The 27,862-nt window shown below is 42.5% G+C and overlaps 2 protein-coding genes across 3 annotated transcripts in view; both read right to left on the reverse strand.

Annotated features, from left to right (window-relative positions):
- Nucleotides 1-565: 565 nt before the first annotated feature.
- On the reverse strand, nucleotides 566-22,957 carry carm1 (coactivator-associated arginine methyltransferase 1). 2 transcript variants are annotated; one of them, XM_039825639.1, is made up of 16 exons: nucleotides 22,769-22,957; nucleotides 16,929-17,054; nucleotides 15,084-15,190; nucleotides 13,694-13,798; nucleotides 12,548-12,658; nucleotides 11,891-12,068; nucleotides 11,127-11,217; nucleotides 9,041-9,122; nucleotides 8,648-8,733; nucleotides 8,420-8,509; nucleotides 8,019-8,156; nucleotides 6,841-6,930; nucleotides 6,604-6,716; nucleotides 4,733-4,810; nucleotides 3,441-3,509; nucleotides 566-1,017 (listed from the first exon to the last, which is right to left on the reverse strand). In XM_039825639.1, the coding sequence occupies exons 1-16, from the start codon at nucleotides 22,908-22,910 to the stop codon at nucleotides 878-880; spliced, it is 1,746 nt and encodes a 581-aa protein (XP_039681573.1). In that variant the 5' UTR covers nucleotides 22,911-22,957; the 3' UTR covers nucleotides 566-877. The 2 variants fall into 2 exon arrangements, with proteins under 2 accessions (XP_039681573.1, XP_039681572.1); XM_039825638.1 differs by having other exon boundaries at nucleotides 4,694-4,810.
- A 1,934-nt stretch (nucleotides 22,958-24,891) lies between these two features.
- si:dkey-204f11.64 (uncharacterized protein LOC100537752 homolog) overlaps nucleotides 24,892-27,862 on the reverse strand; it is a 3,520-nt gene continuing 549 nt past the window's right edge. Inside the window, exons 2-3 of the mRNA XM_039825658.1 lie at nucleotides 25,301-25,429; nucleotides 24,892-25,124 (exon numbers count right to left, since the gene is read on the reverse strand). Of these exons, the coding sequence (XP_039681592.1) occupies nucleotides 25,304-25,429 (126 nt within the window). The 3' untranslated portion in view covers nucleotides 24,892-25,124; nucleotides 25,301-25,303. The remainder of the gene's footprint in view (nucleotides 25,125-25,300; nucleotides 25,430-27,862) is intronic.

The following is a 27,862-nucleotide window of genomic DNA, read 5'->3' on the forward strand; positions in this document are numbered from 1 at the left end:
ATTCTCCCGCAACCTGACGTTTGCATCAACACCATTGCTTTCAAGGAGGACCATGCGGTGGGTACTGAGCGGAACTAGAAGGTCAGTTTGTCCAAGTCACAAAATTAGCATATTTTCCATACTCCTTGCCTAAAAACCGTAACTAAGCAGGGAAAATATGTCCGCTTGTGATTTGCTCTTCTTGAGAGAAGTGCGGTGGGGCCTTGAAGATTGGATCAGATATAAAAAGCCTAGATGGCCACCCAGAGAGGAGTACTGAAGATGATGATGATAGTGTCCTACTGTACAAATGAAAAGAGTCAGTGTAGATCTGTCATATAGAGGTGTGGAGAATCGTAGGAACGGACTGGTGCTGGTATCTGGCAGCGAGGTGATTATTAAGGGAAGAAATGGTCTGAAGAAACTCTTTTGGGGCATTATGACACATTTATAAAAAATAAAACAAGACAGGAGGGGAAGTGGAGGGATCGAGATACATGTTGAGGGAGGAAGGTGGAAACCCAAGAACGGCTGTGCATCTCAGCCGACCATGTGTTAAAGTCCCAATGGATCCAAGGGAGGGGGTGGGTTGGGTGGGGGCAGGTTTCGTCTGTTTGCAAGACAAGAGTCTGGACGGATGTGAGAGCGTTCGACCGTTCATATAGTGATGGACTGAACAGAGTAGAATGAGGAGGACGAACAAGGGGAGGCAGTGCCAGCACAGCACCGGTTTTGGTATAATTGGATTTGGCTGCAGTTGATGCATCAGTCAGGGTTGAAAGGGGGGTGGGGGGGACGACGACGACACTGAGGGGCTCCACTGGGAGAGGTTGGGGGGGGGGGATCTCTTGTCATGCGGGGGCGGGGAGGCCGAAGAGGTCTGTGTGAGGTCTTGGTCTTAACTGCCGTAATGCATGGTGTTGCTGGGGATGACCATAGGCGAGGCCATGGAGATGGCAGCGCCCCCCATGGTGAACTGGTTGGTGACGGGATAGTAAGTACCACTGCTGCTGGGACCCGACTGGCCTGTGGTGGCTCCTGGACGGGAACAAACAACGCATCACGTTCAATATTAGAGCTGGGCGATATGGAGACAATCAAATATCGCATTATTTTGGACCGAATATTGGAGTGTTGACTATTGGTGCAGTCACAAAATATTTACACAGTGAGATTTTTTATAAATAATCATCAATAATGTGGATATAATGACTAGGTGGGTAAAGGAAAATAATACAATAGCTATAACAGTCTGCTAAGTTCAGAAAATGACATCACTTTACTACAATGTAGCCTTTAAAACCAGGAAAAGAACATACGGTACTTGTGTAATATTACGATATCAAAATTTAAGACAATATCTAGCCACATATCGATATATTGCCCGGCCCTATTCAACATTCCCACTGAAGATGCATGAATGGTACATTCCTGTAAGCAGGGTTTCTGCCGGTTTTACCAAGTCAAATTTAAGACCTATATCGCGACATTAAAGAACAACAAAATGCAGAGTCACAAACGTACTTGCAAAGTAAATACATTTTTTCAAATTGAATAAAAGCGACATGGAATAATAATAATAATCTCTACATATACAGGGAATTATATTTGGACGAGCGAAAGAAAGAACTACAATGCCATGGAAGCATGAGCATTAGAGGTAGTGTTACATGGACGTAGGAAAATTAAGACCCGTTTAAAATTATTTAATAAAAGGTCCCATGGCATGAAAATTTCACTTTGAGGTTTTTTAACATTAATATGAGTTCCACCAGCCTGCCTATGGTCCCCCAGTGGCTAGAAATGGTGATAGGTGTAAACCGAGCCCTGGGTATCCTGCTCTTCCTTTGAGGAAATGAAAGCTCAGATGGGCCAATCAGGAATCTTCCCTTTATGAGGTCATAAGGGGAAAGGTTACCTCCCCTTTCTCTGCTTTGCCCGCCCAGAGAATTTGGCCCACCCATGAGAAAGAGACATCATGGCTTTCAAACAAGCAAAGTGGCAGTTGGTCAAGGCCACACCCCCACCCTCCACCTTGCCCCCCCCTCTCTCCTCCTCAATAGCTACAGACACAGAAATGGCACATCCTAAGGAAAGCTCATTGTGGGACTGGCTCTAGTGGCTGTAATTCTGCATCAAGGCTGAATTTCAGGAAAGAGACTTCAGATACAGTATTAGGGGACCACTAAGGTCTATATAAAAGAGACTTCAGATACAGTATTAGGGGACCACTAAGGTCTATATAAAAGAGACTTCAGATACAGTATTAGGGGACCACTAAGGTCTATATAAAAGAGACTGCAGATACAGTATTAGGGGAGCACTAAGGTCTATATAAAAGAGACTTCCGATACAGTATTAGGGGACCACTAAGGTCTATATAAAAGAGACTTCAGATACAGTATTAGGGGACCACTAAGATCTATATAAAAGAGACTTCCAGATACAGTATTAGGGGACCACTAAGGTCTATATAAAAGAGACTTCAGATACAGTATTAGGGGACCACTAAGGCCTATATAAAAGCATCCAAAGAGCAGCATGTCATGGGACCTTTAAGACGTAGAACACAATACTTAGCAATACTAAGCGAATTTAAGACTTTTAAAGGCCTAAAATTTGGATTTTGAAATTGTAGACTTTATTTAGTTTTTACTTTTTAAGACCCCACGGAAACCCTGGTAAGACAACATAAACTCATTTGTGTCTTTACTGTGGTTATATATATATATATATATATATATATATATATATATATATATATATATATATATATATATATATATATATATATATATATATATATATATATAGACACACACACAAATATATACAAACACACACACATATATACACACACAGTACAGGCCAAAAGTTTGGACACACCTTCTCATTCAATGCGTTTCTTTATTTTCCTGACTGATTGTTCAGTTACATTGTAGATTCTCACTGAAGGCATCAAAACTATGAATGAACACATATGGAATTATGTACTTAACAAAAACGTGTGAAATAACTGAAAACATGTCTTATATTTTAGATTCCTCAAAGTAGCCACCCTTTGCTTTTTTTGGTAGCGCTGCAAACCCTTGGTGTTCTCTCAATGAGCTTCATGAGGCAGTCACCTGAAATGGTTTTCACTTCACAGGTGTGCATTGTCAGGGTTAATTAGTGGAATTTGTTCCCTTATTAATAAAAAAAGCAAAGGGTGGCTACTTTGAAGAATCTAAAATATAAGACATGTTTTCAGTTATTTCACACTTTTTTGTTAAGTACATAATTCCATATGTGTTTATTCATAGTTTTGATGCCTTCAGTGAAAATCTACAATGTAAATAGTCATGAAAATAAAAAGGAAACGCATTGAATGAGAAGGTGTGTCCAAACTTTTGGCCTGTACTGACTGACTGACTGACTGACTGTCTGTCTGTCTGTATATAAAAAGTGACATATGGACGTACCCTGGACAATTCCTGTGCTCATGATGGAGCCCATCCTGGAGTGGGTGTGGTTTACAATTCCGGTGTTCACTGTGACCAATCAGAGAGGAAAGCACCGTTAATATGTGCAGCACTAAAACACATTTTAGCCTGTTGCTACTTGTTTGTAGCTATAAAACACAAGGTAGATGCTCAGAACACAAACACACACACAAACAAATTAACAAACACACACACGAGTAGTAATGTAACCTGTAATGTTAATGTCAGACAACCAATCACATGGCACTTTCACACGTAAGTGTGCCCGCTGCTGAAATTAAGCAGCTGAAATATTTGAAATAGCTGAAACACTGTTGCAGTGCTGAAATAGCTCAAAGTGTCGACTCTAAGTGCTGTGGGACGTTAACAGTAGAATCTGAAGCGCTGTAGGGATTTGAAAGGTCAGCTGAAGCGGAGCTGATCCATTGAGTGTGAAGCGTTAGTTGGAGCGGAAGACCTGAAGGAAAGGAGTGCCACTTCAAATCAATGAACTGAAAGATGGTGTGAGTTGAAGTGGAAGCACTGAACGCATGAAGGAGTGCGTTGTGTGTGAACAGCGAAAGTTGTGGGACCAAAAGTGAAAACACACCGGGTGGCGTGTAGCCGCGTAGCGCAGCTATTTTTATTTCGCTGCCCATGTTATGCAACCATACCGGCCGCGTCGGCCCGCACAGATCAGGCACGTATCTACGCTTCGCGGGCTTACGTGCCCGGTGTGTTTTCACTGTTAGAAGAGCTGAACACAATTTTTCGGTTTTTCAAAGGCCAAGACCTGAAAGGATTTGAAGCGTGTTTTCAAGTGTAAGCGTTAAAAAGGAGTTGAAAAGTCAGTTGAAGAGAAAGCCATGAATTTAGAGTAACAGTTAATATCAGTTGAAATGTCATCAAAAGTTAAAAAGGGAAGAAGCATATACCGCAACAGTTATTTGTAGAAACATTTAATTATCACATTATAAACATCAACTACGGAGTTACACAAAGATATTGTGAAATTGTTGATTCGTAGCTCATCTCCCGTCCCTCAAAAAGGTTGTTTCAGCCTTTGGTTTGGGGGAAAATATTTCGCAGAGCAATCGTTTCATCTGTCATGTGTCACACAGTGCTTCAGTGCTCACTAGAGACCAGAGCATGAACATTTCTGTTTAAACCAGCTGTTTTCATGCGCGTCATGCACTGCAGACTTTGTGTCTGTTGCTCTGCTTTTTTTTTTTGTTCCCCGCTACTTCAAGTACCATGAGATGTTGAGAAGTCGGGAGGAGTGCGATTCGTACCCAGGGGGATGAGGTTGTTGTGAGACGCCGACGGACCGCTGCCAATGACTGTGCTGAGGTCATAAGCTGCAGGCATCCCTGGAAGGGGGGGGGACACACAAAACAAACCAATCAACACTTACACTACAAAGAAACCGCTACATTCAGCGTTCTCATTATACACAGTAGGGCTGGGACGATATGCTTTTGTCCCGATTTGATTCTTTCACGATACATGGGCACCAATTGGATGTATATTGCAAATAACATGGATTGGGGGAGGGGGAGGGGGAGAGAACCGGGGCAACCTCCTGCATCACAATACACTGGCAGTCAATGTTGTAGTCAAGACCACCTAAACCGAGACCAAGTAAAATGCTAATGGACTGTATTTATATAGCGCTTTCTAGTCTTAATAACTACTCAAAGCGCTTTAACATAGTACAGGAACCATTCACCGTTCACACACACATTCACCGGCAATTTCCACTGGATGCGGAACGTCTGCGGAGTCATTAGGTTTCCATTAAAGTCAATGTGTGTATTTCCACAGACTGCGGAACGTGACCCGTCCCGGTCCCGTCGTCCGTTACCAGATTACGCAGAGCTTCTATTTTGACGGGGATCCCGGAGCAGCTCCGCAATTCAGCACACGCCAGATAGTGCGGTTTCAGATCGAGCACAGAAACAAAATAAAATATCCGGTTAATTTTCTAAATAAAACCTGTTCACCGGCGGCGGATCATATTTCCTGAACTACACCTTGAAAACACAAAATTTCCTTACTCCTAAACTGTAAAAAACTTTGTTGGTTTTGTGGTTCTATTCTACGTGAATTCGCGAACCTCGTGACTACAGCTGTCAGTCATGGCCGCAGCCGTGCCGCAACATATCCGGACCTAGTGGGTATTGACGGACGGCGGAGCACGCAGCAGACACGCAGCGGAGCCGGTGTGAGGAGTCAGACACTGGTGGCCGAGGCACCTGCTCAACAGATACACATTCACACGCATTTACACTCTGATACTACTGATCTACACTGGCTGCGTGGCGTTTCTGTTGCGTGTCGGCTGCGTGGCGTTTTCTGCCTTTGCACAGCAGAAACGTGTCTGACGCGGCGCTGCTAGCCTTGTCTGTACACATGTATGTTTCCCCATTGACAAAAATGCACTCAAGCAGTAGTATACTTCATGTTAAACATAAATGTATACGGATTTGATTACAGCAAAGACAACGTCAGCAGTATTGCAAAATTTCGCTCTGAATTGACAGGTGCAATATTTGAAAATCGATAATAATTTCTTTTATTTTCTTGCATTTATGTCAAAACCTAGAGACTTTCAAGCATCAAAATGTCATTTATTAAATGTATTTGCGTCAAAATGACATGTAGACATCTTGTCCTATTCTATTTTGCCTGGAAACGCTTCCAACACACTTGCGTGAAAACAGGCGTCTGTCCTATTTCTAGCATGCAAGCGTTGTCGGCGCGGCTCGAGCCGTGCGTGTCATGCAGGCAGTGCGTAAGCTCAAACCGGTTAACATGGGAGCCGAAATATAAACCGACAAGCCACGCAGCTGACACGCTCACGCGAGGCATCCAGTGTGTAGCCGGCCTGAGGTCTCTGCCAATGTACCAGGTTTGTGGAGTTGTTAGCTGAAAATGTCCTTCCGTCCTGTTTTATTACTGGGGTTGTTTACCAGGGCAAAGAGGTATCCGTTTTTTTTATCCAAAATGTATTAGTATTAGTAATTAGTAATGTATTAGTCCCAACTTCTTAATGGGTCAAATACTCTGCCTCTCCATGTCTTGAAAATCTGAAGATGGGTGGGCGCCCCCGTGTAAACACGCGGACGATTGCGCTCATCTACCAGTGTTTATGTGTGGTCACCTGATACAGCCATCCCCTGACTCATGCTGTAGGCCGCCCCCGTGTTCCACATGTTCTCGGACGGGGAGGTGTAGTGTGAGCCAGGAGGGGGGTTGGGGGTGGTGCCTGTGTACCTGCAAAACGCAAAACACACACACGTTTAATGTCGGGGAGACAGGCAGGGCTCCCCATCACACATGGTGAAATGGTGCCACCCAGATCCCCAGGTGTGTTACTGGGGTCAAGAGACCAACTCACCTGAAAAAGGGATTCTTCAAGTCCAGGAGGTTGCTGGACTTTGATCCTGTCTGGTCCACCTGGGCAACAATACTGATGTCGTAGCTTTGTCTGTTGACAGGGAGATCAGAATTGTCAAATAAATTAACACAAATCACGTAATTGTTAACATATCCTTATGATGATTGTGTTTTAATTGTATTTTTTTTGTTCCCATGCATGTGAGCAGCTTTATCAGCAAAAGGCTGACATGAAGAGTTTGATATCTTGGGAAATACCCATATTAGATTTCTTGCTAAGTGTTAGATAAGAAAGTGGGGTAACCCTTTACTTGAAGGTATCGACATAATCGGGACATGACACTGTCATGAACGTGTCATAAACCTCATCAACAAGTCATTAACATTTATGACTTCTGTCATTAAGTGTCATGTCACATTACGTGAATGCTTGGTTTTGTTTAAACTCATCAATTTGGTTCCTTTGTGCCCATTTCCTCCTTTCTATTTCTTTAGTCTCTTGAGTCATCAGTTGCCGCTCCTTAGTTTTTAAGTTTACTGCTTCAGGGGAAATTGAACGCGGTTTGACTTCGATTTCAGGCCCAATGTTTTGAATGACCAAAGACCACAATATGAAGCCTCTGACATGTGCAACTATAGCGCGATTTATGCTTCTGCGTAAAATCGACACTGTGGGTAAGTACGTAGGTACGTGGAGATAGACCCTACGCCGTAGCCTGACGTGCACCTCTCAAAAAATGTAACGTCGCAGCGACGCTCGGCCGTGGCTTGCTTGCCTTGCATCCCCGACTCATTTCCTGGTTCTCCTTCTCCATAAACAACATGAAATCAAGGAGAGGGTTAACTTTTCCTGCTACAGATTTCCCACCGTGGTCAGAAAGCACAGGGGAGACATATTGTTTCTCCCACTATGCCTCGAGAGTTGCTGCTCGCTCAGAAGCAAACTGACGTCATTTTCTCACTCTCTCTACCACACACTGCCCACGCACACACACACACATGCCTGGCCCTGCTATTCTCTGAAAAGACATCGACGCACACACCAACGCACAAGTATAAACTTTAGGCCACTTACGTAGGCTACGGCGAAAGCTCTGTGTGGAGCCTCCGCACAACCACAAATCACGCTTAAGAGGTGGATCAACATGCCGCAGAGAACTACTTTTAGAAGCATCGTACCTCTTGTTGGCCACCAGCATGGCAGTGCCGGACAGCGTATCCCCGGCCTTGGTGAAGAGGGGAGACTGCAGCAGACAGCGCACCTGGTACCAGTGGGTGAGAGGCTCTGTGGGGGCTGTGGACAGCCAAACTGTAATCCTGCACAGAGACGGTGGAAGGTCAAGAAACACGGTGGGACTCATTTAAGGCCAGGGTTGAAAATCTGCTTTTTGTCCACCCGCCAAATGGCTAGTGAAGGTTACCTTTTTACCAGCCACTCAATAGATTTTTTGGGGGCTGGCGAGTGAAGCAAATCTACCAGCCACTTGCACATTTTAGCAGCATTTGGCTCGTAAATGGTGCTTATTTGGAACCCTGTTTAAGGCATTTCTCAAGATGTTATGTGTCTATCAGTGACTTACACTGATCCAATAAACGCCACATCGAACCAGAACGCCAGGCCGTGCACCAGGCCCGAGTGCATCATGTGGAACTTAAAGGGAATCTCTATCCTGGAACCCAAAAGAAAGCGCAGGGAAAGAGACATTAATTGCACTGGGTATGACATACATTTAATATACCTAACACACACCTACACACCCACACACACACACCCACACCCACACACACCTACACACACACACACACACCTGTAGAGATCCTCTTCTTTGGCCTCCAGGAAGTTGACTGTGTACTTGACCGACTTGGCCATCAGAATACGGATATCAAATGTGTCCTATGGAGGAAAGCACAACAACAAATCCAGTTTCACACAACTCACTAGGCCTGGGTACTGAATACGATACTTTTTTCAGGCACCGACCGATTGCCTCTAAAAGTATTAAGTATCAAAGAATGCCTCGTCATTCAATACCCAATTTCAATACCTAAGGAGTAAATGTCCTCAGCGTCAGAGAGTCAATAAAGCACGCAGTATGCTTATACCAAGCTCTAATAATACTGGTGATTGGCTGTCCAACGTTACACATCGTAGAGACACACAGGAAAAAAAAAAAGAAAAAAAAAAGGAGGAGATAACATACCACGATTGGCTGGCGGAAATACTCGTCCACTGCTGCTCCCCGCAGGGCCGACAGGTCTACACCATGGAAGGAGGGCTGGTACCTGAGGGCCAAAGAACAAAGTCACATTTCACTTTTAACTGGTCCCAAAATGATGACCAAAACCCTATTTTTTGGCACAATCTCAGAGTAATGTTTTGGGATGAAGACACTAAAACAAATTGCACCAATCAAGTTAAAAGTTCTACGGAAGCGACCCTGACCCTTTACACCAGGGGGGGAGCTGTGCCGCTTTAGCCGATGACCATTAAAATTCAATTTTATTTTTAGTATCAAATCGTACCAAGAGTTATCTCAAGACACTTAACAGATAGAGCAGGTCTAGACACCACTCTATAATTTACAAAGACCCAACAATTTCCTACGAGCAAGCAAACTACAAGACTACACACCGGAACACACACCAGGTCGTAGGCCTCCGCCACACAGTCAAGATGCAGTTTTACATCCACGTCTGTAGTGAAGACTTTAAAAGGGACTTAAATAAAAAAGCTGGATGCGTCACACACATCTTTAACCCGGCACCACAGACGTTCTATTCAATCACCACCGTTTCATAATTAGTCATTAACTCAGTATCCGACCAAATGTCTTCCGTTCTGTTCCTGAGGTATGGCGATGGATAATGGCCAGAAAAGTGTTTTTGCAGAACATTATGTTGTCATGGTGAAGCTGTTTGGGAAATGAAATCTCCATTCATTATTTGTTCCTATTAGACATGTGTGTGAAACGAATTCTTCGGTAACGGCCAAAATCTAACGAGTTCATCCTCGAGTTCCAGTCGACGTTTGGGCCACATTTGAAGAGATTCCCTCAAGGCGTTTCTGGGATATCGCGTTCACAAGAATGGGACGTACTTGTACGTACGGAGATAAACACAAAGCCTCGGGCCACGGCTATCACCAGTGCCGAGGCATAAAGCATGACTGAATGTGTCCAACTGCTGCTCCGAACGCAACTTGTTCCCGACTCAAACCAAGAAAGTTATTTATGCATACTTATTCGATTCCACAGTCCTTTTTGAAAACTACCGACACGACTACGATTACAGCGGCCAAAAATATCAGTGCAGTATCGTCACGATATTCATCCAGCTTTCCTGCGTTAGTAAATTAAGAGCTGAAATTACACCACAAACACCAGCGGGTTGATTTAGGTCAGGTGACTGTACTCCTCCATACATGTTTTTATATGTGTGTTCTGACTCCCTGCAGTAAGTGATGCTGCGCAGAGATTGTTGAAATTTGAACTTAACTCCCCTTCAGAAGCTCCAGCCCCCAGATTCTCGGACAAATAACTACTGGCCGGCAGGCACATTCACGTGCTGCCCCTCCCCCCCTACTATCAACTGTCGCCGCCTGTTGCCAACTGGCTAGAATAGGGTTTTGTGGTGGTTTGTTTTGCATTTACAGAGCCAGGGCCGTGTATTAATGGAAATTAGAGAGCTAGGTGACCGTGAGGAGATAGTCGCTAAATTTGACAGAGAGTGTATTGGATCAACATCACTTACTATACCTTTAAGTAAGGGTTAATGCCAAAAGTGTCTAAAGTGTCCATTATCAGGAAGTAATGGGACAACGGGGAGGCCAGAACCGTTTGACACACAGCAAAGGACGGTTGCCTCCTCCTGAGTCTATTAATTACCCAATAAACCCACTTATACCATGGCCACTTGCCAAATACATTTTTTTGAAGACCATTAATTTGTATTTTCACACATTTTCCACTCAACATCTGAAGTTCTTTCAAACAAATAAGTCTGTTGCCTTGGTAACCCCTGAGGGTTCGGGTTAATACGGGAACAATCATTCTCATCCCACATGGTCCTTATGCAATGAAAACATTCACTGCTCCAGTAAATAGGACAGACCTTAGCAGCCTGGCATTGGGAGATATTTTTAGCCCGCTCAGCTCACAGAACCCTTGGGCACAGCTACGAGCCAGACGATAGCCAACCATAGAGAAACACGGCACATTAAACACTTATTTTGGGTGTTATGCAATTAAACTGTGGCCCCTCCATTACCACCCTCCTTTCCCTCCTCACCAGAAGTTGGCCTTGGTGAACTGCTCCATGTAGAGCTGCTCATCTGTGAAGGGGGCCAGGTGGACGTCACCAATGGTTGGGAACATTTTACCTGAAACACACACACAGAGGAGGCCTGTCAAAAACAAGACTAATGGACTGGCGGCAATTTACAACACAGAATTTTTGGATTACCCATTTTGAAACATTACCGCACGCCGCCCTCATATATATTTGTGTGTACTCACTGTGGCCTCGTCATGCTAACAATTCAACTATCTAAAAACAGCTGGCAGAAGTGCAGCGCTTTTCAAAGGGCTGTTTCTAGGGCTGGGACGATATGCCTTTGTCCCGATTCCATTCTTTCCCGATACATGGGGGCCCATTTGATTGGTATTGCGATTCTAGAAGCATTGCGATTTGATAGTATTGAGATTTTTTGATTTTTTTCTTCTTTAACTTCTAGAGACAATAGATCGTGAGACATTTCTAAAAACTAATTGTTTTCTAAAAAAGAATGCACATCACAGGTCAGTCCGACATTTCATTTGTAAAGAAGTACATAACATGGACGTTCTGCATTTTATTTGTTCCGTTTTGCTGGAAACCGATATGATGTGGTCAGCATCAGCAGTACCGCATATACAGAAAAAAATATCCATTTTGAAAATTGCGGCTAAGAAAACAAACTGTTGTATATGCTGCTACTTTACTTTAGCAGCCTTGATCCTACCACTTCCTGTATTATCCCATATGTCATTCTCCTGTGCCCCAAAGCTCCTCACCATTGGGTTTGAGGAACTTCTTGGCGTGCAGGTAGCTCTCCAGCATGCGCTCGTTGAACAACATGTAGCCCATGGGCTCCGAGATGATGATGTCAACCTGCTCAGGCAGCGTCACCTCCTCCACCTTCCCCGGGATGACGACCACGCGCTCTCCTAAGCGGTTACTGTTCACCAGCACCTGTAAGGCAGAGCACGCCTTTATACTGGGACTGGAGCGACCCATCAACCAGGTCACACAAAACATTATCAGTCAGGGAACTGGCGTTAGCAGTAATGTGTGTGCGTGCGTGTTAGGGCTGCACAATATATTTGTTTTTTATTTTTATCGCGATATCAACTGGCGCAAAAAACAAATCCTGAAAGATAGACACTCCTATTTTTTTGTTGAAAGAAAATATCAGTAGAAAACTGCACTTTATAATGTTTCTCATTCTGTTTTTAGTGGTGCCTTTTACGTTCAATTAAATGTTCAATTTGATAAATAACGGAAATGGAAATTATTGGGTTTTATTGGTTTTAAATTCAACAAACAGTTTGTTGCATTTTGGCAGAATACTGAAAGCAGCAGAACTGAGTACTATTCAATATGTGTATAACATTTGTGTGTGTGTGTGTGTGTGTGTGTGTGTGTGTGTGTGTGTGTGTGTGTGTGTGTACCTCAGCATGCTGTGCCATGGTGCTGGCTTCCACAGCGTAGACCTTCCTGGCTCCAGCCTGAGCAGCAAAGAAAGAGAGGATCCCCGAGCCACAGCCAACATCCAGCACCACCTGGAGAAAAAGAGAAGAGGATTAATTAGAGGTAGGCTATGTTGAGCAAAGAGATGGCTTAAAAAAGACAAATAAGCAAATTATACAGTGACTTCAAATTATTTAATAATAAAAAATACACCAGAAAATTTGTCTTTTTATAACCGATCATTTGCTAAGCTCCCCACCCCCTTTAGTTGCTGTTGCTACAGTACGTCTGACAAATATTCTCAGTATTTCTTTATTATCATTATCAGACAGAGGGAGGCAGATGCAGCTTCTCATTTCTAGCTGACAACTGTCAACTTGGTCAGATGAAAAGACAACCACCTCTGTCTAAACTAAGCCAACATTAGAGTTGGTTGAAAACGCTGTCTTCAGACTTTTTAATGTGTCCAGCTGACCCACTATAGATAGACAACTATGTTAAACAGTCTTAAATATGAACACGATAGCTGCTACTGCGCTAAAAGACTGAGCATAGTAGTTATATCTAGTATTATCAGTATGGTAGGGAAACTGGCATTTGATTCTAACATACTGTACTGTGACCCGGTTTGCCTGCTGAGCTTACATACTTGTTTGGGTTTTAGGATGAGGATTAGATGGCAACGTTGGCTTTGGTTCCTAGAGTGTAGATTTCGAGCAGGACAGAGCTGCTGGCGTTAGCCTACACCCTGGACTGGATGAAGTAACACTCGGCAACTACTGTAGTTAAGCTAGTTAGCCAGACTTAACGTTTGCAGTTAGCGTTAGAGCAGATAAACTGCCACCATTCCTTACTCCTTGGCTTTGGCTTGACAGGCCATGTGCCTTGTTACAGTGGCATTGTATTATATAAATTATAAGTTTTAGCTGCTCTTTGGCATCAGTTAATGTTGGTCATATTTTAGCCTAGTCTGAAAATTTGAACAAAAAGAAAAAGAGCAGTTAGGTTTTTACCAAGGGGCGAGGGAAACGTTCAAATATCTGGCTACTGATTATGGCTGGAGTCTAACACTTAATCTAAGCCTAAATGAATGATGAATCTATATCTATCCAGTAGCACAAGGGTACCTTATCCTTAAAGTCTGTGTGGTTCTGGAGAATAGCCCGCTGGTAAGTCCCTGTCCGAACGTAGTCCTGCATCATGTTCTGTTGCTGGGAGAGGTAGCCATAAAACTGCAGAGAAAAACAAAAACATGAACACCTCGATGAGGTTTTTTTCAATATGACGTTTCGTCGACATCGTACAAGCCGACTCAGTGAGGACATACAAAAATATCATCACGTTCCAATAAATAAAATACAAGACTTTGCACAGATCATTCTGGTCAATAGGTTTTTCAAGTGTAACGGTTAATAATTCGTATAAATAAAAGAAGAGAAACACATCCAAGCCTACGAGTGGGCGGCCTACTGTTTGATTGACAGCTGGGTCAGAGACACTGTGTAATGTAAGCAAACTGTAGCTCAAACCAAAGACACTGGCAGTGGTGGTGAAGAGTAAGGACCAGGACAGACATTTCAGGGTACAGGCATGTGCAACTAACTAGCTACATTGGCTATCTAGGCTGTAAATATGATGGTAGTGAGGGCACTCTTTCTCTGTGCTTGTGTCAAAGAAGTTAGAAAAGAAAAGGAGACACCAGCGAGACAACGTATGTGTGTTGTTCTCAAAGTCTAAGGGCTCTTTTTGTGTTGCTGACAGCAGCTTTACCAACACTGGCTTTGGGTAAATAGTATGCACTGGTATGCACAGACGGGGGACATCTTTAGGAGACTAACATACAAACATACATGTCTTCATTCAGGGTACACATTTTCATCCCTGAAATGAGAACACAGGACATGTCATTTTCACAGCAGATCTTGTTACTGTGCCAGAATTGTATTTCAGCTGGACTTGGAAGTTGGAAGACATATTGTGCAGCCCTAATTTGAACGTACACATGTTCCACTAAAACAAGTTCCTTCCAGAGTCTATTTCGCATCGGCACCGTGGTGCCCAAGACGATTGGGTTTGGTTTAGTGAAATGCCAATAAACCAACGCACGTTTTTCTCCCATCCCAGAATGCTATGTGGACTAGCCAGACCCTCCTCCGCAGCGCTGTGGAGGGGTCCAGCAGGGGACCCCAAACTTCCCTTTCCCGAGCCACACTAAACAGCTCCGACTGGGAGATCCCGAGGCGTTCCCAGGCCAGGGTGGAGATATAATCCCTCCACCTAGTCCTAGGTCTTCCCCGAGGCCTCCTCCCAGCTGGACGTGCCTGGAACACCTCCCTAGGGAGGCGCCCAGATGCCCAAACCACCTCCACTGGCTCCTTTCGATCAGTTCCAAAGCGAGACTAGCGTGGGGTTAATTATTACGGGACAACTGGTCTGTGTTTGCCATCAAATGATAAAATAAAGCATTGTGGTGTAGGAGAGAGCCTAAAGTCCACACCTTGGTTGAGAGCCTCTCACCTGGAAGTACTGTACAGCAGAGGAGTCCTCCGTTCTGTCGCTGAAGACCGAGCGCTCGTTGACATGTCCGCGACTGTTCTTCAGGAGGTTATAAAAGGACTGAAAGTCTGAAGCGGAACATGAAACACACAAACATGAACAATTACAGGTCATGGCTTACGCTGGACACTATTACACGGCAAAACAGTGCAGTCACGAGTATTAAGACAGACAGATGTAAGACGGTTATGTTTCACGTTTGAAGTTCATGCTTGAACTTGCATGTGAATGAATAATTTAATTCACTTTTATTTTCGTGTCTGGTCATTTACAACATCCATCTATCCCTCCCTAATGGGATTAGTGGGGCACGTTAATAAACCAAACATTCCCACATGACCCACCAACAGCACAATGCATAAATATCAACCAAACATTAATATACACATTGTTCCAAACATAAACCTACCACAAATAATAAATCCAAGAGATAACCCACGATGGGAAAACAAAAAACACCAACACCAAACACTGTATATTTGATCCGGTTCATGAACCAAAAGTCTCCAATCCGCATAAATGTATTAAAGTATAGCAAGTGTGTGGTAGGCACAGGCTCACTGCTTACATAACAAACTCACTGTGGGGTTAGAAACAGGGAAAACTAAGCCAATGCTGGAGCGGGGGATTTAAAAATGCAGGCATTTATATACCTAAATTCTAAAAATTTAAAAAATTCTTTTTTTTTTTCTCAATTTTTCCCCATTATTAGTTACACAGGATATGACTTCTTCATTGGCAGTTTTTATTTTTGTTTAACCTTGCATCATGAGGTTTCCAGGAGACATTACAGTCGCGGAACACATTTTGGCTCACACACGCATGGCGTCTTAAGCCCCTGACGCACCAACCCGACGGCCGACCGTCGGCAGAAAAGGTCAGTCGGCTCGCCGAAGTCCAAAAAGTGTCTCCGAACACACCGAAGCGTCTTGAGCGTCCGTTCTGCGCGAGACGCAATACAAAGAAATGAAAACCGGAAATGACAACGCGCCCCGTGGGTCTGGCTTCTCCAGGCGATAGTAATGGCGGCTCGTTCGAAATACGATCTCGTATTTTATGAAAATAGTTCACCGAAATGTGGTTCTGAAAACATTTTAAAGCGAGAAATAGGCCGTGCTGTTGCTGAATCGGTCTTCATTTCAGATAATGGTCAGTTTAAAAGATTTTCGTCAGATTTTGAGAGGCGTTAGTCACTCATCCCGCTGGTTATTTCCGATCAGATTGGTGGAGTGAGTCCGACTGCCCGCCCTCCGACCCAGCAAGTAAAATCAGCCAAAATGAAGGCCGACCGCTCCTCCGACGGACGACGGCACAGAATGCACCGAACAGACTCGAGTCACTGACCTCGCCAGACGGCCGATTATCGGGTTGGTGTGTCAGGGCCATTAGACTTAGGTGCAGCTTTTGATACAGTTGACCACAAACTCTTGACAGAGGCTGCAGCACTGGGTTGGTGTATTTGGGGCCGCTCTGAAGTGCTTCGGTTCTTATTTGACACATTTAGAAAAATCTTTGTATTTGGTGACTACGTCTCCTCACACTCGTCGGTGAATTGTGTGAAATTGAGACTGGGACGGATTTCATTTTCATGATATATGCCCCCACCTGGCACACATGTATTTGTATACTTAACTATTGAGTTACACTGCACTTGAGAGTAACCGACAGTGTGTTCATCCATTGTTTTTAAGTTAATTTCTCTTACGCTGGCCTGGTTTTTCTTACGTTATTGTGAATTTTACTGTTGCGTTGTGTGTCCATTGTAAAGCACTTTGCAACGCTGGTTTGAGGGTTGTTTGAGTGTACCTGCAGGTGAGGAGAACTGCAGCAGGACGCTGTTGCAGCCCAGTGTGATGATGAATGACTGCTTCCCCACGCGGCTGCACTCCGTCTCCCTGGAAACCGAACACTTGAACACGCTCGCCTCCTCTCCTGGAAAGAAAAAGTTAGGACAACATGAGACATACTTGCACGCATACAGCCACTGGCTTTTTAAGAACAAAAAAAACCTGTGTGCCAACTAGGGTGGCAACATTTTCAAAGCTGGAAACTTTCCATGTGAATTAATGTGAATAAACGGGATATTTTTAATATTGTATGTTATAATACTGTTAGTCTCTAACAGGGAACTTAAATGTAGTTGAAAAAAAATCATCTTGCAGCATAATCTTGGTTAAAACAACCTGATTTAATGCAACTTCAGTTGAATGTCCTCCCTATTTCAATGACATGCACGCACGCAGTAATCAGCATAGGCTACTACATACTGGCCAACATTTAGTTTTTAAAATACGAGGGTTAGGGGTTTTAACATTTGACTGCCTTGGTAACGCAACGCACTGAAGACGAGCGGTACGCGGCTGACTTTCTCAGGCACGCCTGATTTTGAAAATGTGCATTTTCAGTTTTAAAAATTTGCCTTCTGTGGCCGGGTTGGGTCAGTGGGTAGCGCAGGTGCACATATACTGAGAGGTTTAGGCCTCGACTCAGAGGTCCAGGGTTCGAATCCGACCTGTGAAGATTTCCTGCATGTCTCTCCCCCCCCTCCCCTTCCTCACCTAGCTGTCCTGTCAAATTAAAAAAAGGCGTGAAAGCCCAAAAATAATCTTAAAAAATGTGCCTTGATTGTTTTTAAGCATTCTGCACAAAGAGACGGGTTTCTTGCTGCAAGGCAAATGTTTAGCCTGACATTTCAATTTCAGATTCAACACACACTCCTGTGTGGGAGAGCTAGATAAAAACGCAGCTTCAGCCTCTTCAACTCCATCCACTGCTCACATTATGGGGAGGGATATTTTAAGAGCTCGAAAAATAACAGGAATTGACAGCTTAATATGCAACTACTAGACCTTAAGATATTTCTCTTATATATACACACATATAAAAAATCCACACATACCGATATCAGGGTTCCCTGTTTCACAATATACATCCATACAGATTTCTACAATACGTCTACGCAAGACAGAATGCATACAACAACAAAAAAATGACTTTAGGGCTCAAGGATGTAGCTGGCTTCAGTTCTTACTTCAGAACAAATCCCAAATAAGTAAACATTGTCGGATGAAAAACTGCGTGAGAAGGTTCTCTTTTAAGAAGAAATTTCTTCTTAAGAACGCTTGGTGAGTGAGGCCCAGTGTTATTATAGCAGTCATCTTTTCCTGTCATCGAATACTTTCAAGATTCTAATTTCAGGGGCAACCTCTCGCTCAGCCAGTAAGCGCGTTCGCCCCATGTAGGCCGAGTCCTGCGGCGCCCGGGTTCAAATCCGACCGGTGGCCCTTTGCTGCGGGTCAGCCCCCATCTCTATCTCTCTCTCCCCCTTTCATGTCTATCCACTGTCACTATAAGCCCCAAAAAATAATCTTTAAAAAAATAAATAATTAAGATACCAACAAAAGGTAGAAGAAACCATTTTTGAATCAAAGCCTCACAAAGTTATATCTGTGTGGTGCCCAATGCCAAATCCTCCTGGTGGCGCGGCAGGCCCGATACCGACTCATAAAGCTGCCTGAGCTAATCCAGCACCTATTAAGGGATTAAGAGCAGCGCTACGGATTAAGAGAAGCCACTCACTTCACCTCACTTCCCCTGCAACCACTTCCACTGTTGACCAAGTGACCAGACACCTGATACACAGGTGATCCAGGACTACCGGCAGGTGATTTATTTTGGGTTGATGGTAATAAGAATATTATTAATATTAATCAGAATTTTGAACTTTGATACAATAGTAGTATAAAAAACAAACGATACTCCATGTTCCTTTTGATACAGCAAAAAAGAAAGAAAAGTCTTGCCTTTTTTTAAATTAACAACCTGCGTACAGAGAAAGGTTGGTTGAGGACCAGTTGATTTTCTTCCCTGCTGTTTTATCTGTGCAGCCTTGGGTTGAAAATCTGATCGTAGATGTGTTTTTTATTTTTTGTTTTTTTTATAGCTTCGGGACTTTTGATGCTATCGAATGTATAATTAAAGGAGATGGTATCGTTTTAAAAACGTGGTGTCGGAAAAGTAGCAAAGTATAGATAGTTTTGACAAACTTAAGACGTCTTTCGACCGCAGGAACCTTCTCCCGGGAAATAATAGGAACCTTCTGAGGCCAGGGTATAAATTAAGTTCTGGGGACATTTTCCCGGGATCTTTTACCCCCCTCCAAAATAGTCCTTGATGATCAAAAGCCTCTTTCCGACCAAGTAGTTACAGGAACGTGAAAAAAAAAGAAAAAAAAGTTTGTAGGGAAAAAGAAGCAGAATCAGCGCCACTTCTAAAACATTACTAAAACTACTCTGCCCCAAAACTGGTTTTTCCATTTGCATTCACCTTTTGTTATTATAATCACAGCCATCTAACCACCACTATGCAGAAAAGGGAAAACACCCTGCCCTGAAGTAGGAGCTGAAAGAGTTACAGAAACTGTGGCCAGAGGAACTTAAAAATCCCCAAATTGGTCCAGTCTGGAACACGTGAAAAAAAGGGTTTTAGGAAAAGGAAAAGAAAAAAAAATATCACTATATGAAAATGAGAATAATGATACAAAAACGATCATTCCCTCCAATATCGTGAATCATATCGCAATAGCGGTCCAAATAACCGCAATTAGATATTGTCCTCATATCGTGCAGCCCTAGTGTTTACCTCTAACTAAGTTTAGGAACCGGCATCGAAGTCACGGTACTGGTATCGTCTAGGGCGTAATTTCCACTGAGGACATGTCCCGCCCACTTTTTTAAATCCCTTCCCCCATTCAAATGTGGGGGGGTATACTACTTAAACATACAGTAGTTTAGTATTTTTTTTTTTTTTGGAAGAATGTATCATTATGATCAACTTAATTATTTCCTGGATTTTGTATCACCATAGTCCCTAAATGTATGTAGAAATGCAGGAAATGGGATTCAAATCGAAAAACGGAGAAGGACTCACTTCTGCAATGCAGTGAACCTGGACCAAATGAGTTAGTGCAGCCGTCATGTGCAACTGTCATGTTTGTACAAGATCAACTTCGCTCATTTGTTTTAAGCAGCCGTTTCCTCCTTACGGTCCTATTTTTATTTATTTTTTGCTGTCTCAGCCACACTGAGACTGTCACAGCTCAGGTGTCACACAGACAGATACTAGGAATGGTTTTGCTGCTCTACGTCATCAATACACACAAACGTGATTGGACAGGACACAACAACAGAGTGACAGCGTACATTAGTCTGAATAAACAGCTGTAGATTTGTGCTTTATTGAATATAATTTAGACCTGAACGTGACAAGAGCGTAAGAAGCAGGAGCTGTAGCATCCGTGTGTGATTGGAGCAGGGATTTTTATTGTTATTTTTTTTACTCAAGGCACTCCTTCCTAGCACTTTGTCATGATACCCCTTCATTCCCACTCACACTAAATGCATACACTTTTGCAAATGTGCAGCTAAAAATGACAATGATATTATGTTAGAAGAATTTATCTTAACAACCTCACTGAAACTAAAGATTAATGTACACACAAGTCATATATAAACTAACAACGATCATTAAGCAAGGTAATACAGGCCTCGTTTTGGGCTATGTTGATAATATCTATGCTGTGTTTCTTCTCAAAGCTCCACTTTTTCTGCTGCTAGCTCAGAGGGTTGACATTTGCGACTGCTGTGATCTGGAAAACTTAACTGCCAGAATGTTTTTGTTTTTTTTTCTTCCCCCAATCGTGATTTCGGCTACTAATGATTAAACATCGTAATCGGCGAAAAGGATTGTTTTGCAGGTTACGTTTTGCAAGGGAACTATTTAAGTTTGTCTTGTATTCTGAATGGGGGAATTCTTAAAAGTTCAAAACCTGAAAAGTTCAATAAATGCAACATCTTTCCAAAAGTCAATGAGTAATCCCGTTAAATAATCGGGATTTCAATATTGATCAAAAATAATTGTGATTTTTTTCCCCATAATTGAGCAGCCCTACCGCCATGTCTCTGGGAATAGCGGCAGTCTATATTTTAAAGGGTTTTAGTGTGGTGATTTTAAATGTTAATTTATTATCATATTACTCACTAAAATCAGATCCACTTTAATGCCAATTGTAAGTTGTGTGCCACACTTATGGACTTTTTATACCTACTAGATGTTTTTAAAGATAGGACTCTGCATTATGAAAACTGAATGGCTGGATATGAATTAAGTTATTTTTAACACAGGGAATTTCGATGTTAATATTTATGTTGTTAAAGACAGCTTGGCAATCAACATATTTAACTCCATTACAAGAGAACATGTCTACTAGCCTAAAAAGGCAGACAGTTCATCTTAATATCAATATCATTTCGAATTTCCCTGCTAGGGATCAATAGAGGTTGATCTTATCTAAAAAAAAAAAAAAAAAGTTGATCTTATCTCATTTTTAGTGGCATACTAAATGACTTTCCAACAACCTTGTCCAATTCCTAAACAAACACTCTTTAATGTGGTTTCAAGCATTTTAGCACATTAGTAATGCATTTCCAGTCAAGAAATGGCATGACGATTGATAATGCAAGTCTTAGCGGAAACTTTATACACTGCATTTGTAAGCACATCTTCTGCAATATTTTTCCTTTTCTATCATATTGCTTTTATTTTCTTCTAGGGGGCCCTTCCCTTCATATTTGAATGTGTGCTACAAGAGGTTTGTGTGGGGGGCGATTCTCTCAGCACCAACCAAACTTGATGCGGAGTTGCTCAAAAGGTCTTTAATGTATGTCGGTGGGCTTTTCTTTAACTTGGGCATCACCGCACAGGAGGCCTGGGCAGCTGTTTCTTTTCAGCGGGACATCCCATTGAATAAGAAAAGCCGAGGAGGAGGAGGAGGAGGAGGAGAAGCGTCTCTGATGCTGCCTCCACACAGGAGGGAAGTAGGCGGCGGGGACCCGGTTATTGTTCCAATGAGAACAAAGATGAATGCATAAGTGATGAGGGCCCGGTATCGCTACGCCACCTAAAACGCCAAGACCGCTTTTAAAAACACAAAAAAAGTAAAAAGCTTTATAAGTTTACCCGCTGCATTGGGCTACGAAACGGGCTACTGGCTAATTGTAGCGCTAAAGCAGTGGCAGCGTCCCGCACCGTGGGTGCACGGCGGTCAGGAGGAGTGATGCCCTCCGGTCCAGACAAGCTAATCCCGCAAGCTAAAACAGCAACACTGACATGACCTGGGTCTGTTTGGAACACTACGGAATAGGCTAAATTTGTATTATTTTCATTATGGGACACAATAAACGTTAGTAAACGGCAAAATACGTTAGATGCGAGAGGTTCTGGGGCTCGTTAGCGCAACATTGCTGAACCCGGGCTTTGTTTAACTAGCATTAAAACTACTCACAACTTGCCCTGCTTACGGATGTCACTAACTCAGCTAACGTTACGGTGCATGCGTTATATTTGTGTCGAGGTCTACAAAGCGGTGGACTTGTGCAGGAGCTGAGAGCCTGAGGTTTAAGAGCCTCAACAGTTTTAAGGGCTCCCTCGTGATAAGTAGTGGGAGGCGACGTGGTCTCCCAAGACGGGTTAGCTTCTCGGTGGCTAAAGCTACCTATGGCCAGCTTAGCTGTATTAGCACTGCATAGCATTAGCACTGGCACTGGCAGTTAAGACAGGCCGAATAGCTGCAGAAAAGGTCAACTCACCATTGGAGAGATTGATGAGGGCAGCATCTTGGGTGCTTTTGACTTCTAGCCGCAGTGGCTGCTGCTCTGAGTGTCGCTGTATGTCTCCATTAGCGTCTCCGATGGAGAGGAGCCGCACGCCGGGAAACACCGAGACCGCCATCTTCGATCAGGAAGTAGAGACAGGTCGGTGGCGCACACATCCAAACCACGCACTGCTCTCTACTGGAGGCAGGCTTGGCATCAACGCGGCGACGAGCCAATTAAACAGCGCCACCTGGCGGCTTAAAGTGGGTATCGTGTAAACACAGGTGGCATACGTCACGACTTTTGTCACCACCGCAAATAATTATTACCGGGCCCCGTGACCGGTTTGGCTCACCTGGTAGAGCGGGCGCCTATATATAGATGTTTACTCCTCGACGCAGTGGCCGCAGGTTCGACTCCGACCTGCGGCCCTTTACTGCAGGTCATTCCCCATCTCTCTCCCCTTTCAAGTCTAAGCTGTCCTATCCACATAAAGGCCAAAAAATAATCTCAAAAAAAAATTAATACATTATTACCCTACCATATCCACCATATGTACATAAGTGTAAAATTACTTCAATAATTGAAAGAAGAAAAACCTCAGAAAATAACCAAAACATGACAAAATGATTGTGGTAAGAATGTAATGTGATATAATGATATACATAGGCTGCATTAAATATAGCATCTTAAACAACAAATCATCCTGACGTTCTGTATAAAGGTCAACAGTTAGCAGGCATGTTACCATGACGTTGTATTTATTGTAAAACACTTGCTGGATTCTTTATATGGCATTATGTGCACTCAAATATAACAGGAAGCTAGGTTTTCTACTCCTAACTGTCCACTTTTCAGCTTGTGATTGTAAGACAGCATATTCATGTTTTATTCCACTCAAAGAACATGGACACCGTGAAGATTTTTTGTCAATGGTGCTTTAGTAAGGTCAGCTTTATGTTTCAAACATAGGTAAGTATGCTTCTATGCTCCTGTGATAGCAGATAATGACATCTTGGGAAAAACGAGCGCTAAAAGGTAACATCAATTATGTGATCTTATTTTACCAGAAAAAAATTAATTTTGCAGTGAAATTAAAGTTTGGTAGAGTAAAATGCAAACATTCATGCCAGGTACAGCGTTGCAGACAGGTGACAAAACACAAACACATGATAACTTTTAATGGTGGATTAAAACAGTGCACGTGAGATAAGGTTTCTGCTCAGCCTGTGAGCAACAAGATAAGCAATATACCCATCAACGTTCAACAGCTTATCAGGTTTCCATACTTCCTCTTTTCCCTACCAAAGCTTTCTTTTGCTTTATAGATTAGGCTATGTTTGCCTAAAATTAATCCTTTAGATTTTTGAACTCTCTGTGCTTTCTGTTTTGAAAGAAAATGTCAATGCAGGTGTTTGTTTTTTTTAGATCTGCTTTGCGCGACGTTCATAAATAGAAATACAGTGGATCTCATAAGTTTATGAACCAATGCTAAAGTTGACTAAAAAAAATAATCTTTTGGAAATTGATCTTAATTGAAAAAAATGAGGACAAATCCATCCTTTCAGGACACCAATTATCTTTGTGAATGAATAATGTATCGTAAATAAATTAATGTTCTTCCTTAAAATACAGGAGGCATAAGTAAGTACACCCCTATGTTAAATTCCCATAGAGGCAGGCAGATGTTTATTTTTAAAGGCCAGTTATTTCATGGATCCAGGATACTATGCATCCTGATAAAGTTCCCTTGGCCTTTGGAATTCAAATAGCCCCCCCCCCCCCACATCATCACATACCCTTCACCATACCTAGAGACTGGCATGGTTTTATTTCAGTTAGCCTAATAGCTGGTTTGATTTGCATTGAGAGATGATCTTATGGAAAGTACCCCATGCCAATCTCTTCCATAGGGCTTTCTCAGTCATCAACTCCAGGATCTTTTTTCGCCCCACAATAACAACCAGTGAAAAAAGTGTAGTTCTATTGTAAAATCAGGGGTGAACAAGTGGTCAAAATATGGTTACGGATATGGTTATCAAAACAGAATTAGCATTAAAGGCCTGTTGTGTAAATCTAACATAGTATAGACCTCCTGAAAGAGCATATCATCAAAATATATATATATACATTTACTCAAGTTTTCAGCTGAAAGTTGTCCGCCTCATTCCTGTGTGTGTGTGTGTGTGTGTGTGTGTGTGTGTGTGTGTGTGTGTGTGTGTGTGTGTGTGTGTGTGTGTGTGTGTGTGTGTGTGTGTTTCTTGGCTTCTTTATCTTCCGAGGCAGCAGGCACATGACAGAAATCCACATTATAGGAATCTGTTTGAGTGTTTTGCACTCCTTCAAAGCCCTGAAAAGAGAAGGAATACATTTAGCTTCAAGAGTTGGGTCTTGTGCTCGAAAAGACAGCAGGGTCGTTGTTGCATGAGGTACAAAAGAAAATGTATTAGAGGGGCAGAAAAAGACAAATTTAGGAATCTAAAAATATCTGATCAATTCAAGCGAAGCAAAGAGAGCTACACTCACACGTCAGAGGAGGACACATGACTTGGGAGGCCTGAATGGGTTATCGCTGGAGGGCACCCCGGTGAGGAGAGGGTCTTTGTGGGCATTTTGCAAACAGAAGGTCTTCAGTTCTGCAGCAGCCTGAGAGACCTGTAACACACACATCAATTGGTTACAGAAGGAGCACTAAAGCTAGCCACAGTTACACTGTCCATAATACAGAGTAGACCTGAGTATCCCCAAAAAATGTTGCTGATTATGGTCAATACTTTCTCAAGGCCAATAACTCTGAATATCCGTCAGAGACACAATGTTTCTTGTACACCCTAGAATCACCCAATTTTTTTTATATATATATATATAAAACACACACACACACACACACACACACACACACACACACACACACACACACACACACACAGTATATCATTATGTATAATATTACTTTTTGTATTGAACCCCAAACTTACTTTTTGTAGTCTTAATACATTAAGAGCCTGATAATGCAATATAAGCCAATATTTTGGCAATACAGTAAGGGAATACATTTTAGAAAGTACTGTACACTCCCTGATTTTGTGATAGTGGCCACAAATCCCCATTTTTCCTCCTAGTTTTGATTTGATTTATTCTTTCATTTCATTTCATTTCACATTCATGTAATAATAATAAATAAATTACAAAGTTAGGTAAGCAGTTTCAACAACCTGTTCTCATTCCCAGGTCGTCAAATACAGACGCCAAAAGGGAGGGGCTCACCGGATTGATATCAAAACCAAAAACAGAGGAGCTCGGGTTACAACACACACAGAGGGTGTGGACTTTAATATTTACAGTCTATGGAATCCCCCCTGCGGCCCAAAAAGCATTTCCCCAATTGGTCAGCACTGTAAAAGAGACGTCTGTATCTGTTGACAGGACACCTCGAACTGGAAACACGGTTGATTAGGACTCTTTCTATCTGATTTTTGAATCCCTGGACTTTTAATGTTTTGAAAAATGTCCCTCTAAGTAAAGCGATTCAAAAACCTGTGACGTGACCATGATGTAAAGTCTATGGGCCGCATATCATACCGCATATTATTATACATCCAAGGTGTGACTTCATTCTCTACTCAGGACGCCATTGCTCCACCATATATTTACATAGCGTGCATAATTGTTTACTGCTATATTAATGTTTTGAATGTTGCGTACAGGAACTTTAGATATCCATTTACCTCACACCACAGTTATCAGTTGAACCTTCATTGTTGGCCTATGATTTGACCCTACTGTTTGGACCGTCACTAATTCTAAGACTTTGTAGATTGGGTTAAAATTCCTCTGTGATTTAATTCTTCTGAGTGCTCCCCGGCAGTTTACTGCTGGCTGGTTAACACAGGCTCACACTTGAAACTAGTTCAAGGTTCAATAAGGGTCTTTAATTGTCATGTGCGCAACAATAACAGACGTAGTCGTTGGCAATGGAAATCTTCAGTCTCAAGCACCCTCCAAGAATGCTCATTAAATAACTATAAAAAGAAAGATACACAAGTAAAAGCAAAATCAGAATTTATGACATAAAAAAATAAAAAAAATAATGCAAGTTAAGATATAGGGCTTAAATATATACAAATAAATGAAGTAATATAATTTGTATAAATGAATACAACTGAATGTAAACAGAATGTAAAAGGAAAGTAAATGTATATAGCGCTGCAAAGACTAATCAATGATTAGTTGTCAACTAAATTAAATGCAAACGATTTTGATAATCGATTAATTGGTTTAGAGATGGTGGACAAAAAAAAAAATCATCTTGGGCTTTGGGAAACACTCAGTAGCCTTTTAGCCTTTAGTAGCATTTTCCGATTAAGACATGTGGGATATGCCGATATTATTCTGGTTTTAGAGGCATTCTTTGCACATAATATGCGCCTCAATCGCCTTTTTTTTTACCGCAGGTTTATGGTCAGCTCTGTGCGTTGCTGTACATAAACCAACCAGCCAACAGTTTGCAAGGCTGAAAAAACTTGGATATCAACAGGTTTTTGGATATGCGCACACATCGCTACGCCGACCTTTTCACAAAGCTGGTTGAAGGAATGAAAGAGGGACGCTGTGTTCGCACGGTCCAACAAGTCCGTATGTATGTAGCCTAAACGGGAATATTAGTGGAATATTCACTTTCATTAGCCATGTAAACAGCCTAGTCGGAATATCGTCTTTTTCGGAATAAGGGCAAAAACTTGTAAACACACACACACACACACACACACACACACACACACACACACACACACACACACACACACACACACACACACACACACACACAGGTGTAAACAGTTGTGAAACAGGCTAAGCGAAAGTGACGTTAGTCGTGACGTTTGGTCTGACTTCTGTTCTAAAATAAGTAGCCACCCAACAATCACACCAGTCACACACAGCAGGACAATCAACAAAGCTATCACTGTGCTGCACTAGCAGAGAAAAGTCTGTTCACATACCATCTCACTGCTCTACACTGCCCACCATCCACAAGTAGCCTACACTCTTTGGCCTTTTGCATGACTTATTATGTATGAACCTAAATGT

This window comes from Perca fluviatilis, chromosome 15, assembly GCF_010015445.1.
Source record: "Perca fluviatilis chromosome 15, GENO_Pfluv_1.0, whole genome shotgun sequence".
Taxonomy (NCBI): domain Eukaryota; kingdom Metazoa; phylum Chordata; class Actinopteri; order Perciformes; family Percidae; genus Perca; species Perca fluviatilis.

What these genes read in the sequence shown, in the direction of transcription:
- carm1 (XM_039825638.1), bottom strand. Translation starts at nt 22,910, where the DNA reads ATGGCGGTCTCGGTGTTTCCCGGCGTGCGGCTCCTCTCCATCGGAGAC. An exon ending in CTGCTGTACAGTACTTCCAG is followed by an intron (nt 13,799 to 15,083) that starts GTGAGAGGCTCT and finishes TTTTCTCTGCAG; the next exon opens with TTTTATGGCTACCTCTCCCA. An exon ending in TTGAAGAATCCCTTTTTCAG is followed by an intron (nt 6,717 to 6,840) that starts GTGAGTTGGTCT and finishes TGCGTTTTGCAG; the next exon opens with GTACACAGGCACCACCCCCA.